This window comes from Eubalaena glacialis, chromosome 8, assembly GCF_028564815.1.
Source record: "Eubalaena glacialis isolate mEubGla1 chromosome 8, mEubGla1.1.hap2.+ XY, whole genome shotgun sequence".
Taxonomy (NCBI): Eukaryota; Metazoa; Chordata; class Mammalia; order Artiodactyla; family Balaenidae; genus Eubalaena; species Eubalaena glacialis.
In genome coordinates, this window is record NC_083723.1 from 54,838,662 (window position 1) to 54,854,180 (window position 15,519).

A 15,519-nucleotide genomic window follows, 5' to 3' on the forward strand; every position below is an offset into this window, starting at 1 on the left:
TTACTTTAAAAAAAATAGGTATCAATAAAATATTAGAAAAATAGCCCATTTTAAAAACAGTTGTATTTTACAAGTGGAAATGCTGGGGATTTCAGGACCAAGATATTCACAGGCCTAAGTTAGGTACTCTTTACTTAACCTTTTGGAGATTATTACCATATATGATAATAACTTCCCTAACAACTCTCTCACCTTGGTTCCCTGCCTAACAATAAAGATTATGCTCTTTCCCTCTTATTCAATATGGACATTTATTCACTAAGGACACTAAAGGTTCACTTCCCCTTTTAAATTACCTACTACCAATGCCCACTGGGCTCCAATAAACCTGTTGAGGCTGATTTCTTATTTGACTTATCAGAATGGGCCATCCTCCCTGTCAAAGCCCAATGAAGTGGACATTCCTAATTGTAATATTTTTTCATCTCAGAAACCACTCACCTATAGACAGCTGTAACCAGCAAGATATATTTATGTCTTCTTGCCATCTGTACTTAATCAGTGAGGATCTAATTCTCTGTTCTATCTTCTAGCTACAATCTTTTCCCTCCTCATTCTCTATAACTGACAGCTATAGTGTTCAGAGCACTTTATTCTAAGTCTAGATTAAAAATGGGAAAGTAGGTAATCCTCAAACAGCTAATTTTATTAGTACTTTTATAGGTGAATAAAAATTCTATATGGAGTTCTTCCTACTTTTTTAGAATCTTGCCTCTGTATCCTTGCTTTCAGTATTAAATTAATCCATACAATTAACATGTTTTCTGGGATTGTCAGTTCTCAGCATTATTAGTTCTCAGCATCCCTAGGAGCTACAACAAACACAAACAGAATGAAAAATATGATTTTTTTTCTCTAAAGCCAAGTTTCATTTGGCATGGGAATTGGGATAAACTGTTAATATTTGAATTGTTATATTTTAAAGAAGTATATGATTAGATGCTGAAATAAGTAAATATAACTAATAATGAGAATGATAATAGTTGTTGCAATTCATTGCATATTTACTGTGTGTCATCTAATCATTATGATCATTTTCTTTGCAATATCTCATTTACTTTAACAAAGTTTGTAAGGAAGACATTAGAACCATCCTCTTTTTACAGATATGCAAACTGAGAGTGAATGCATTTGTGTAAGCTATTCAGAATTACATGGTTGTTAAGTGACAGAACTAGGATTTAAATCCAGGTTTGTTTTACACACAGTTATTCTCTTGCTCTGCTGATGATAAATTCTTTCAGAGTTAACTAAACGAAAGAAGATCAAAGAGGCAGGAGCTGTCAGAGGGCACATCCTAGTCCTGAAGGATGGGTAACATTTGAATAATTGGAGAGGACTAGAAGGGGATTTCAGTGCTTCTGGATACAATGACTTCTAGAGACCACTGAGGAGAATATGTGGGCTTGAGGAGAGAGTGCATCTTATTAATTATGGGGAGACATGGCTGGATATATGTATTTTGGAGAGTCTTGAATGACTGCCAGAGCAGAGGTTAAGATTCCTTGTCTGGATTTCTGTTCCAGCTCTACCATCTATTAGCCCTAAGACCTTGGACAAGTCATTTGACTTTTTTTAGGAATCTTTTTTTTCTTTTGTAAAAAAATCATTTTTTTTGTAAAATCATTTTCTGTAAAATGATAGTAATAATACTATCGTATTCATCAGATGTTTGGAGGATTAAGTGAGATAATATATGTGAAATATTTGGGAAAATGCTTTGCACATTGTAATAGCTAAATATACGTTATTATTATTTATTTTGTCTAAGAGGAAGAGGTGAATTTGACAACTGTGTGACACTGAGTGATTTTGGAAAAGAGAATAAAGCATACTAATTTTTTAGTAATATGGTGGAGAGTAACTATAGAAAGAATGTAGGTAAGGGGAAAGTCAGCAGTGATTTTAAGCCTTCTCTTCTGAGAAACTGGCAGAATGGTAATGCATGGAAAAAACGAGAAAAAAAATCCTGGCTGACCAGCTTTTTCTTACTGGCTTAACAACATTTAATTTTCCTTGGAAAATATCTCTTGCAAAAGGTAAAAGGAATGTCCTTCAAGTCTTATGGTTTTCTGATTTTCCGACTCACACTGCAATGCCTGGATTCTGCTTACAGGGATGTGGCATTGTCTGGTTCTGTATCTGGGCCTGGCTCAGTTCTAGCCTTAGTACTTAAATCTATGATTTACTGTTCTTTTACAGTAAGAAGTATATTTATAATTTCTTAAAAAAAAGGGAGAGTATTATATGGAAATTCATCTACCATTGGTAAAATGTATAGAATAATTTCTCAAATCTTCATTGTTTGTATTAGAGATCTGGCACAGTGACATAATGTTTAGATTATCATTGTTTATTTTGTACAGTACTATAATGCTTTGTGCTATAATCTTTAATTCCGAAAACATACTCCATTTTTTGAGATGATGGAATAAAGAAAAAAAGATATCACAGTGTAATACATGGGGTAATACATTGTATTCCTATGATCTTTGGTTTAATTCTGCATTATATATCTGATTACCACACTGAAAATCAAATAGAAGTAATAATCATATTAGGTTAAATATTACAAAGGTATTTAAAAATGTATTTAGAGACACTAATCTTTGAATTCGATTTTAGATTTTTCTTTATTAAGGTTTATTGTTAGGGATCACAAACAATAGGAAATTTCAGAAAACCAAAGCCCAGCTAATTATAAGACTTAAATTAGCATTTATTAAAACTGTTTACTACTGAAATAAATTTGTTGCAGTACAATAGTGAGATGGCCTCGGATTTATAACCAGGTGACCTGTATTCTCTTCCTAATTAAGAATTGGTTGGAATAGCTTAGCCAGCAGGTTCTCCTAAGATGTTAGACTATTTTGATGCAGTAGTAAGGAATGGGTCCTCTGTCTTCCTGTGGCTCATGCTTAACCCCTGAAGTTTCAAGTGCTTATTTCTAGAGCAAACACAGCTGGCTGTGCCCAAAGAGACTTTTCCAAGAAAATCTTAGTCAAGTTTTAACCAAGTTCAAGTACCGTCTCCTTTCTAAGGAAATAGGGACCACAGATATGTTAGTCTCCCTTCTTTTCTAAAGATAACGGCAACCTCATTTCAATAATGTTTATGTAGTTACCAATTACAGGTGATGGAAGGCCCACCTCGATATTGTAAATGATGCACTGAAGATAAAATGCATATAATAATCATTAATGAGACAAATTTGCCTTGATACTTCTTCAGATAATTGTACTTAAAATGAAACATTGCTCCAATAGTTTTATGAGGAAAGTAGGTGGATTATTAATCCTTTAATGTGGCAAAATGTAATTATCCAAAGGTAGTTAAAACCACTTGCATTCTTTATACTATTCATATTTTATGAGCTAAAAAAGGACATAGAATGCTTTGCTCAAATTTGAATTGCTTTTGTTCATGTTGCATTTCGTTATCTAGTGAGTCTGATTGGCTTTTGGAAACAAGCACTCTAAATTTGGAAAACTTTTTTTTTTTTTAATCTCTATTCCATTTCATTTCTTTTGGCATCCCACTTATTACTTTTTCATTGCTCCTTTACCTTCTTATTTGTCCTCTAGTATCTGGAAGATAAACCAAAGACATATTCCTACTACACAAATTCTGGGAGCTTAGAAACTGCTCAGCTTTCGTAGATTAAATGCCTACTAATGCTGCTGCCCTTTATATAAAGAGATCAAAGCACATAGATGAGAAATTAATAACTCTCCGCTTTTATTAGCCTCATGCTTCTTATTCAAAGATGAACCCATAAACACCATGAACTTAACATCAAAAAGCTAAGAGTAAAGGGGCAAGAATGATGCCTGTGTGTCAAATATTTGTGATAAAGATAAGAAGGCTGATGGAAGTTGTTTTGTGATCAGGAATAATTCAAGAAAAACAAACCCTGAAGAGCATGCTTTCCTTTTGATTAGTCAAAGCATTAGTGCAGCGTTTCTGCGTATCTTCCATTAAATCATAACACTGAGCAAGAGAGGAAGAACTATTTTTAGACCACTGAATAGGTATAAGATAACGTAAACCTGGAAGAGATCTTGGCAGTCCACAACTCATTTCCAGTTTTAGAGGACTTAACTTAGATCATTCCGGAAAGAAAATTGTTTATTCTACTCATTTTGTTCATTCAAACTTTTCCAGAGAAAACGATTTCATTTTCTCTTTAATTTATTACAAAGTTTAGAATCCTTTGTGGCCTTAATGTGTATGTATATTTGGACATAATTTCATAAAGTCTGTAGTTAATTAATGTATGGAAGTTACCTTTTGTGTCTTTGCCTGTGATAACATATGTTCACTTGCTGAGTACGAAAATAGAATGATCTTAGAAAATAAAAAAATGCTGAAGAAAAATATAAGTATTTAAGAACTTGAGTCCAAATGTCATATATCTATACCGCAAAGGATGACAAACAACTGATTAGACTGTTGCATTGATGAAAGCTGGACTTCTATCAGGCTTTGTTAAGGCAATCTCAGTATAGAAAAAGTTGTATTTACTCTGCCTGGCAGAGATTTGCTTATTGAAGGAAAACATAGTTCTTAATATTTTTCTTCAGTGTATCAAGCACATAACTACAACATATGCTTTTGAACCCATTCCTTCTCTATTTTTCTTGATACTTGCCCCCTTAGTTACATGCCCCAACTCCATAATTATTTTAATGTTTGTCTGTGTTTATGTATTTTCTGTCTAAAGAAAGTTAACTTTTCTCCTTGAGTATGTTACGTTTGCTACCTCTCTAGTCCTCAACAACCCTAAATTCTCCATCTGGCCAAGTTAGGATTCAAACCAAACTCTCCTTTCAATTAATACTACTTTATACAGACTTTTTCCTTTTAAACATACTTTCATTTTCCACTGCTTCTACTTCTAGCTTTGTCTCTCTTCCTTTAACTTCCAAATTCCAGACATGACCCATTTGTTCTGTGGCTTCCAGTTCCTTGGCACCTGCTCATACCTGCAGTCTGCCTTCCACCACTCTCTTGAAACTGCCTCCTCCAAGGTTACCAAAGTCCTATCAATTGCCCAAATCCTGAATTTTCTCAGTTTTCTTTCATGTTTCCACATCACTTGATGTTCGAGGTAGCAGAAGAAGTAACAGAAAAGAGATGTCCTCAGTGAGTGCCATGCTGGTAGATGTTTTACAAGTTCTTCAAGGGAGGAAAAGCCCTAACTTATAGCTTTTGCCCATTTCCTTGGTGTAAAAACTCCCAACATGGATGATTTTAATCTTACAATGTGATGTCACTGAACATGGAATTGGGAGGCTATATGAACAATAGGCTGGTGTGAGCCAGCTCCAGCAAACCACTGAATGTCCTTTGGGGGATACTATCAGCCCTTAACTTTTGCAACATGAAGCAATCTGCTTCATTTTCTATTACTCTGACACCAGCTTCTCTCCATCCTTTTATTGCTTCTCTTTCTTAGTTGTGGTCCCTAACTGTAGACTTAATTAAAGGTTAAATTTTTCATCCCTTTTTTTCCTCCTTGGCATTTTCCTCTACTCTCATGCTTTTCACCATCATTTTAGCACGAGGGACGCCAAACCCTTGCCTGCTCCCTGGAGATCATCTCTCTATTCCAATTTCTTATTGGAAATAAGAGAGAGCCCCTTTTTACTTCAAACTCAGTAAGGCTAAAATCCGACTGCTTATCTTTCCCTCACCCAAAAAGTATCCACTTTCCACCATATCCTATTGAAAAGCATTAAATGCAAACAATATGCCAGACACTTCATGAGGTACTTTGGACACAGACATGGAGATTATTATCCATATTTTATAGATTAAAAAATTCAAAGCTCAGATAAGTTGATAAATTTACTCTGACCCATCCAATACCCAATGGAAATCAGATGTGAACCCAGGATTCTGAAATCAAAACTCATCTTTCTTTCTGTTACACCATAGTGCTTCTCAGTTGATGGAACTATCCTTTTTTTTCTTACACTGAATTAGAATGTGCAAGTAATTTTTGAGTTTTTCTTAATCATTATTTACTATCAAACCCTGTCTATTCATACACTGGGCCAGTGTTTGTGCAAGTGTCTATCTCCCTTCCATGCTTTAAAGTTTCTAAAAAGAAGAGCCCTGCTATATATCAACGTTTTATTCCTTTTTGTAACAAAATTCCTTATAGCAGTAACTCAGTAATTTTGATTTAATAAGTGAAATAATTAATTAATGAACAACAACATATTTCAAATATTTTCACTGTATGTGTACTACAGTGGTGTTTCTCTGTCATCTGTATTGAGAGCCACCAATGATGTTATATATAGCAGAACAAATTTTGCGCTGAAGGAATATTCAGGCTTAATTTGCTGCAAAGAGGAACAAAAATGGGATGCAAAATGTGCTCATATTTTAGTATAAATCATGCAGTTTACCATTGCCTTAGTATTTTTAGCCCATAGCCACTGTACCTATTTCTAGGTAGCTTATGGTTTAGACTCCAGGGGATCTCCAATGAGTGTAGGGCAATATGCCTCCTTGTATTTCTGACTAATACAGAGGACTCCTGGAAAGTCTTTTTACACTTTCAGAGGTCCTAATTAGGGTCCAGGACTCAGCAATCTTTCCACATTTCTCTGAATTGCAAGAGCTGACCATACTGTTCTGCTATCAGTACAAATTGCCAAACTTGAGGAGATTATGTGGCCCTCTGCCTAAGTAAGTGGGTAAATGTATCATTGGACTTCTGAATCTGTAGTTTCTAATTCCCATATCACCTTGGTGTATTTCCTGCTTCTGACAGCAGCAAGGGGCTGCTTGTGACTGAATATGCCTCGGGCCTTTTCTATACTTAGCTATGCACTGTGCTGCAGCAAGATATGTGATGTAGAGCTTTTCTACCCAGGAAAGTTAGTGAAGGTGTGTACTTTGAATCTGCACTGTAGTGCACAACCTGTAAATTACCCATCTGCAGTTCTTAAGAGACATCTGTTTTCTGTGATACTGTGCCATTATCTTGGTACTGAAATGCTCTCAGTTGCTGTTTATCATAAAATATCTTCAAATACATCTTTTTATCAGACTCAGTCACTAAGGGGCTTAAAATAAAGTCTTAGAAGACTTTAGCTATAAACACTATTATTTTAAACAATATATAACAAGTTGAAAAATAATGTAACAGCTAGTTGAACATCAGGGAGTTTTAAATGAATGCAACATAGAATACAGGTCTCAAAGCTTTTACAGTGGGTCACGGGATTATTCCCACTACAGAATAATCTACTCATTTAGTGCTTTTTTGCATCTTAGCAGTGATAGGCAAGATTGAATCTGCCAAAAAGGCTCTATTAATATGCCTCAACTCATCTTCCATTGCAGAGTGTTAGTGGGACTTACTCTTTGGGAGGTTTGGTTTCAATGTGAATATTCAGAAAAATAGATGAGAGAACACCTCATTCACAGTTCTTTATAAATCAGCTTGGTGAGGATAAAGCTTATATACAGAAATATGGGATGATTTCTGTTGCTGCATTATGACCACATAGATAGGGTTTAACTTTGATAATTATCTTCCATTCAATACCTTGAAGACTCGAGCTTTGTCTAGAGAGGTGAAAATATGGGTGTACATGGCTCCCCAGGAATGCTAATTGGATAAATAACATCAAATTATCCTTTGAGCCTGATGCATAGCCTTTCATATAGATTGAATTGAAACATAACAGAACTCCTTATTTAGGTCTTTCATTCTTTTAACTTCAATTGTAGGGTATATGGGGATATCAGTGGAAGGTGAAGGATTATATCCCAAGGCCCTTTATCATGTGATATTACTGTTAATTGAGGCTCTGTTTTAAGAGGGCAACTCTGTATAATATGTAGCTAACAATCTGTGTTCCTGCACTTTGAAAGTGATAAAATCACAAATGAATTAGTTTAGTGAACCCAAATAAGTAGCAAGTAACAAAGTTTATATTCCAAATATTCCAATTACAAGTGCAGAGATCATTTTGTTGTTTTCCTGGAGAAAATGTATTTTAAACTGGGTGTGTGTCTGTGTGTGTGTGTATTCCACAATTTGTCTTATTTGGTCGGCCTTTGTCTCTATTCTCTCTGAGCCTGGTTGCCTTGGTTACCATTACATACACCCTTGTATGTGAGGTTCCTCTTTGGCGTACATTTATTTCTATGGAAACAATGAGGTCATTGGTATGGGTAGGTGCTTAGGGAAAGCATAATAAGTATTGAATATCTATCTTTCTTTTGGTCATTAAAATGTATCATTAAATTATTTTTTAATTAGAGAATTATATTTTTGCTTTCCTTTTGACTTGATCATGAAGCAACATTTTTCCTTGTTTATAGACTTGCTCAAATAAAATGATTTAAATCATTAGATATACTGTATAGTTCCTTCTTGTTATATGTGGTATGGTAAAGATCACCACAGACACATAACAATAAAAGAGTTATTATTTTAACCTTAAAAGTCTGTCAGGGAGCAAAAAGTTTATCGCAATAACATCTGTTACAATCAAAAAATTGCACAAGGAATTTTGTATTCCTATGAAGACAATGAACAATGTTTAGATCATGAATCAAGAAAATAAAAAGCCCTACTTCTGGTCATTATTTTTTAAATCTTGAGGTTTAGAAACACAGGAATATAACAGAGGAGTGATAGTTATTAAAACATGTTTTCTGTGACATTAAATAAGTATATATGTAATTGGTATTCCATTTTCTTTTTAAGTTTTAAGAGGCTTTTAAACCTTTTTTTAAAGCATCTATTTTCCTCTCTGATTTATTTCCAAACTACTCCAGTTTAATTTTTTTTTCTTTATAGATGATGTGGAAACCTGCCTGTGATTTTCTCTATACTTGGAGTGCTCACTATGGAAACAGTTACAGAGATGTGTTACAAGACCTTCAATCAGCTTTGGACAGAATGAAAAACCCTGTGACCAAACAATGGCGAGACTTAACTGGAGCTTTAATACTAGTAAATTCTTTAGAGGTTTTGAGAGCAACTGCATTCTCCACTTCTGAGGAAGTATAGAATTGAAGCGTATGTTTTGGAGGAGGGAGTAGGGGGAGAAAGGAAAATAAAGGGGGGGTGTGTGTATGTGTGAAAGAGAAAGAAACTCAGAGAAGTATTACTTTTTTTTCATGTTTGAAAAAATATTTTTTCCTGGTGAAAGCACAGCCTAACACAAAATCCAAGGATGGGTTTTATAATCAAATATGCATTTTTATATATGTTTCAAATGCAAACATTAAGCTGCTTTGTTGCTGAGAAGGGAAAGAAAAGCCCTCTCTCCCTTTCAAAGTTACTTTTAATTTCTTTTAGTTAAAACAAATGACGGCTAGCATAGTTACATCACACAGATACCCAGATAATCTAGAGACTCTCAATGTGAACACTGGAGTTTTGCCAGCAGACAGGTAGGGAGAGAGGAGAAGCAAACAATACTCTGTGGCCAGGGACAGGGCTACAGGCTTTCTATGCCTGATCGCTTTTATTTCTCAGTGGTGTTTGCCAGCATTATTCCTATTTTTCATGTGAAGAAACTAAGGACTGGAGAGGGTGCTCAGGGCTCTACAGCCAGTGTGAAGGAGGTTTTCTGTTTGCACAACTTGGTTCTGGATTTTTAAGAAAACATAAGACATAGGAATATAGTTTAAAAAAATCAAAATGCATATTAAAACTTATAGGGAAATGGTAATGATTTCATTTTCATTGGAGCTCACTGCTCTTTTGTACCATCTCTTGAAAGACTGCCAGAAGGAACATATGATTTATCAGAAATCTGTTGTCTGTACCCACCAACTGGAGTTTTCACCACCTTCCTCCAGCATCTTGAGACCTACCTAATCCTGCCTAACTATTGGACTTTTTCTTCAGGATCATAGTGCAGAGTAGTTCTTTAACTCTCAAAGATTTTTAAAAACAAGGGTTATTTTTTAAAAACCTGATTTATCACTGCTGAGTGCAGTAGTCTTAACCACCAAAACCACTGATACCTGTGTATGTGCATGCTCATGTGTTCATGTAAACACGTGTGTGTGTGTGTGTTTGTGTGCACCAGAGTGTCTTCTAAAGCTTTTGGAAGACAAAGATGATATAGAAGTTTGGGCCAGTATAAATGCTAACTGTTGGAGAGTTGATAAAGAGATGGTCTGTGCTTACTCTTATGTTCAATCCTCTGCCGCGTGCCAATGTTTATGTGTTTTAGATAGTCATTCATTTATTGGCATTCAGTTGACAGACGGAGTGTGTGTACCTACTCTGTGGCAGACACATAGATGTTTGAGGTTAATAATGGGGAAAAAACAGCATGATCGTTGACTTCAATTCTGCTGAAGTGATAGAGACAATAATAAAAAAAAATACACAGTTAAATCTAAAATGGCATCTGCAATACCAGCTGCAATGGAAAGGCTGGGAAGCTAAGAGATATAGATATTGGGGGACATCATACAGATCAGGGAGATCAGATAAGTTTTCCCTGGTAAAGAAATGATGAGCCTGAAGGAAGATTAGACACTGCTTCTGGTCTGGGGAGGTTGGAAGAGGCAGTTCCTCAATGCACTGAAGCACTCAGGCAGGAGGAGAGCTCAGGAGATGCAGGGAGCCAGGATGAAGGGCTGGAAAGGGTGAAGGAGTGAAGGAAGGAAAGCCATATCCTCAAAGGTAATGTGGATGAGCTGAATAAGGATTTTATTTAGGGATCCTGAATAAAACATGTCCATTTGGCTAAAAAGAAAAAGCAGAATCTTTTTAGAGCTTTTAATACACCCACCCTGGGGTATTTGGTATGCTGGCAAAGGTAATTTGAATTAGGGTTTAAGATCTTTAAGGCTTTTAATATTTATATTTGATGATAAGAGAATATAGCCTGCCCAAGGAGCTTTGTACACACATTCAAGGACAGAATTTATTTTAGTTGAAAATGAATTCAGGGAGAAGAAAAAAACAATTTGTAACTTCAGAACACAATCATTTTTAGTGGTGATTTTTCTTTTTTTAGAACATTCTTGGAATCTTATTAGCACGTCAGCAAACCAGAGAATTTCGGGAAAGGATAATAAAGAATTAATAACTGGGTTTTTCCAGGCTCTGAGATCTGAGATGACAGAGATTTTGCTAGCTGATTAGGGCAGTAAGATTTAATAAATCACTTCAGGTTTATCGCATTATCTGTTGTGATTGTGGTTGGGAAGTTTAAGAAGAGTTTAAAAAATGAACAGCGTGATCTCTGTAATTTAAGGATGAAACAACGGTTTAAATATTAATATACACAAAGATATTTTATAATCTTGTAACAAATCCTTTCAGAGGAATTTTAAACCCATGTCCAAACATTCTGTTCTTTTAAATATATTCTAACATTTTTATAAATCATTTCCACTTTTCTGAATTTTATATTTTTCTTCCTATAATGGATTTTCATAATCAGAAAAGATTAGCTCAGTAATCACGAATTGCCTTTAAGATTTGGTGGCAAATCAAGGGAATTAATAAGGCACTTAAATCCCATCCTTGACATCATTAAAAGCATCAAAAGCCATTAATATAAAACTTCTTTAAACATTTCGAAACTGGAAAAAGCATAGATGGTTCTTTCAGTTCTTCAGGCTCTTCCCCTAATGATGCATTAGGATGAGATTTTTGTTCAGTGCTCAGCTTGCAGTGTAGTAATTTTTCTATGTGAGCCACAGATCCTCCACTTCCTTCTGTTAAAGCCTTAATATGGAAGCCAATTAATGAGGTGCAAGCAATAGTGAGTCTTTAACTGTTCATGCCAGTCATGAATACAGCACACTTTCATGTCCTGTAATGTAGAAAATACCATATTAAGTTTTGAACTTGGGGATGACCAGGTCTCTGGAAGGAACAGAATGCATTACATTAATGGATGGTGTTGGTCTAAGAAATTTTGCTGCTACTAAATAGCTCTGAATATGTTATGTGAAAATACAGGGGCTTCCCTCGTGGTGCAGTGGCTGAGAATCCACCTGTCAATGCAGGGGACACGAGTTTGAGCCCTGGTCCGGGAAGATCCCACATGCCGCGGAGCAACTAAGCCCGTGCGCCACAACTACTGAGCCTGCGCTCTAGAGCCCACGAGCCACAACTAATGAAGCCCGTGAGCCACAACTAATGAAGCCCGCGTGCCACAACTACTGAAGCCCGCCTGGCTAGAGCCCATGCTCTGCAACAAGAGAAGCCACCGCAATGAGAAGCCCGCACACTGCAACAAAGAGTAGCCCCCGCTCGCTGCAACTAGAGAAAGCCCGCGTGCACGCAGCCAAAAATAAATAAACAAAAAAAGAAAGCAAGAAAGAAAGAGGAAATACAATAAAGAAAATACATTCAAAATCGTACGATGCTATACAGAATTAGAAGTTTCAGAACGAATTTTCATACTGTGCTACTGTAAATTATATTTTCTGTAATTTTTTAATGTCCAAGGAATATTTAAGGCACTGTAAAGGAAAAGGAGAATAATAAAAAGTATGTCTCTGAAGGCTTTTCTAATTAAAATAGATTTTTTTTCTTTTTATATGTACATACTTCTTCCCCCCTCTTCTGTATGAAGTTTCCTTCATCTGCTGCTGTATGATTTAGTGAGTTCCAAAGTTCTAAAGAGGTGGGGTTAACCCAAAGACATTCTTCAAAATAACATAATTGTTGAAAGTTGGTTTCTTGCATGCTTATTTACTAGTCCACAATACAAAATAAAAAGTGACTATGTATACACTACAATATTTCATTATTTCACTAAATGTTATGGAAATTTGCGGCTTTTGCATGCATATTTTACCTTTTGTTTTTATGTATATCTAGGCTTATGTAGGCCGGAAAGCTTTAAATCTAATAGCTTTGCAATTCTGAATAATAGTGTCAGTTTATACATGAGGGAGTGCAGAAAGAGAGATTAGTACTGGATAATAATTAGTAAGGGCAAAGGAGAAAATTCCAGAGTAAGCACTGCTGTTGTAGTAGTGAGTACAACATGAATGGCCTCTTCTGTAAGATACTAGTCCAGGAGTTGAAGCTGTGGCTTCTCATCTTTGCCCATTACTTCCTAAGAGACTTTTGACCTGTCATTCAGCCTCCCTGGGCTTCAGTTTTTTCATCTGTAAAACGAGGGGCTTGAACTGGGTAATCTTGAAATTCCTCTCAGGCTTAAATGTCTATGAATATATAATGAGTAGGATATTTTGTGGGTTTTGTATATTTATTTTGCTATGAGGGAGAAGAATGTGAACTAAGACTAATAGTTTGAATATCAATTATTTACATTAAAATAAGGTCCCCTCTGTGTGAGGCATAGCATGCACACATAAGCACACTAATCACTTTACAGATACTATCTCATTTATCACTCACGTAGCCTACTGAAACTGGTTACGCAATATGCACAATTTTGAATAGTTGAAAACCACCAACTATTCAAAACAAACTCAAATATGAGTATGAGGACTGAGTTAGAAGGTCAGCAATGGTTTTCCTAGGAGCTACCCAAAGCACATTGTCAAACATGCTCCTGTCTCATTGCAAAGGCCTTAGACCAAGCAACCTCTACTACAGAGGTTCTTCAACTTTAACAGCAGCAGAATCATCTAGAGGGCTTGTTGGAACACAGACTTCTGGGCTCCACCCCAGAATTCTGATTCAGCAGGTCTGGGGTGGTGCCTGAGAATTTGCATTTCTGATAAGTTCTCAGGTAATAGAGATGCTGCTGGTCCAGGGACTATACTTTGAGAACCACAGCATTAATTTCCTTCATCTCTGTAAGAATAAAGGAATCTTTGCTAAACCAGAAAACCTTACTTCTAGGTAACAAATTTTTATGTCATTCCATCAAAAAAATAGTTTTTAAATTGTAAAACAAAAAAACCCCTGCAAATCAGATTATATAATGGCTCCATTTATATATATAAAGTGAACTTTTTCATAATGACTTCCTAAAAGCTTGAAAAATAATTTTTATTATAAAACTAATTAAAATAATTAACATCTCGTTTAAAATGTAAACACATTTGAATAAAAACAGGTTAATAACTTGAGACATTTAATGTGTGTTAAGATGATTTTGCAAAATATATGCACTGTTTCTATAAAATATTTTTGGAGAAAGCCTTGTTTTTACTGGCCCATCACTTGTTAAATGTCTTGTTGAATTAATTTTTCCCCATTGGAAACAAAAAATGTTTCTAATGTGGTCAGTACAACTATCTCTATGCCTCGCCTTCTTTGTAGAATTACAGAGTGATCACAGGCACTTGTTAATAAGGTAGATAGATGTTCTCTTTCCAATGAGGAATTCCACATTTAAAGGGATGGTGACTCTGACAGGGGTGATGAGATGAGCAACCTCACTTTGACATTAATGTATCATATCTCATCCTCTGCCCAAATTTTCTTTTTAATTGTTCTTCTTTGGGTGACTAGGAGGATCTATGACTTACTTTTTCCTTCTTAGATACATTTGAGACTCTCCTTTTGGGCTTGGAAGCAGATTTTAAATGTTCCTAATATATAAGTTGACACTTAAACCCTTGGAATGTGCTGAGACATTTAACATATTTATATAAATATGATTAGTAGTTGAAAATCAAACTTAGCCATGATGATACTACTCATTTTACTTAAACTGGTTCTACCAAAGTCAGTCATTTAAGCAGAATTTGGGATTGACAAGTTTGGTATAATGTTGACCTTACACTTATTATGTTAAATGGCATAATAGAATTATCTACCACACTCTTTCTTAGTATAGTAGAAAAATCCATTATAAGAGGAAAATATACTCTTTTACTCCAGAAAATATGTACTCAGCGCTCACTCAGTCCCCTTACATCATGGTGGAAAGCCAGGAAAGTGTGGAGGAGAGATAGGAAAAAGTTTGATTGTGGTCTAATGAAAGGAACAATGGAAACTTTCTCTCTTTTTGCTGGTCTTTTTAAAAATGGAAAATATCTTTCATTGATTCTCCTTATCTGATTAATAATAAGATACAAATTAACTGTTGCTTGGCTTCCTCCAGGATGGATTTAATGCTACTAAAGACTGTTCCTTAAAACTATTAAGAAACTTCAGCAAGAGCAAACACAGCAGCCCTGTGTTAAGATTGTCATTTAGCAGTCTTTCGGGAGCTAGTGTCAGAAAACCTATTTCAAACTGGCTTAAGCACAAAGAATTTATTGTCTCTCACAACTGAAAACTCCAGGGGTAGTTTCAGGCATTCCAGGATTCAGGGCTTGAAGGGTGTGATCAAATTGCTCATTTGTTTTTCACTCTTCTCTGACTTTGATTATGTTAGTTTAATCCTTGGGCTCCACAAAGCAGCCCAGCAGCTCTGGGCTCTCCCTGGGGCAAGATGGCTGCAGCAGCTCCCACCTCATATTTCTCCATGTTCCAGTTTCAGGCTGTGGGGGCTTTGTAATGTGTCGACTTGGCTAAACTAAACTATGTTTCCCAGAATTCTCTTCACTGAATATTTCTGGGTAGGGTTAGCTACAAGA

The 15,519-nt window shown here is 35.6% G+C and overlaps 1 protein-coding gene across 1 annotated transcript in view; it reads left to right on the plus strand.

Moving 5' to 3' along the window:
• MACC1 (MET transcriptional regulator MACC1) overlaps positions 1–9,043 on the plus strand; it is a 54,815-nt gene extending 45,772 nt beyond the window's left edge. Inside the window, exon 5 of the mRNA XM_061197706.1 lies at positions 8,831–9,043. Within this exon, the coding sequence (XP_061053689.1) occupies positions 8,831–9,043 (213 nt within the window). The remainder of the gene's footprint in view (positions 1–8,830) is intronic.
• The last annotated feature ends 6,476 nt before the right edge of the window (positions 9,044–15,519 follow it).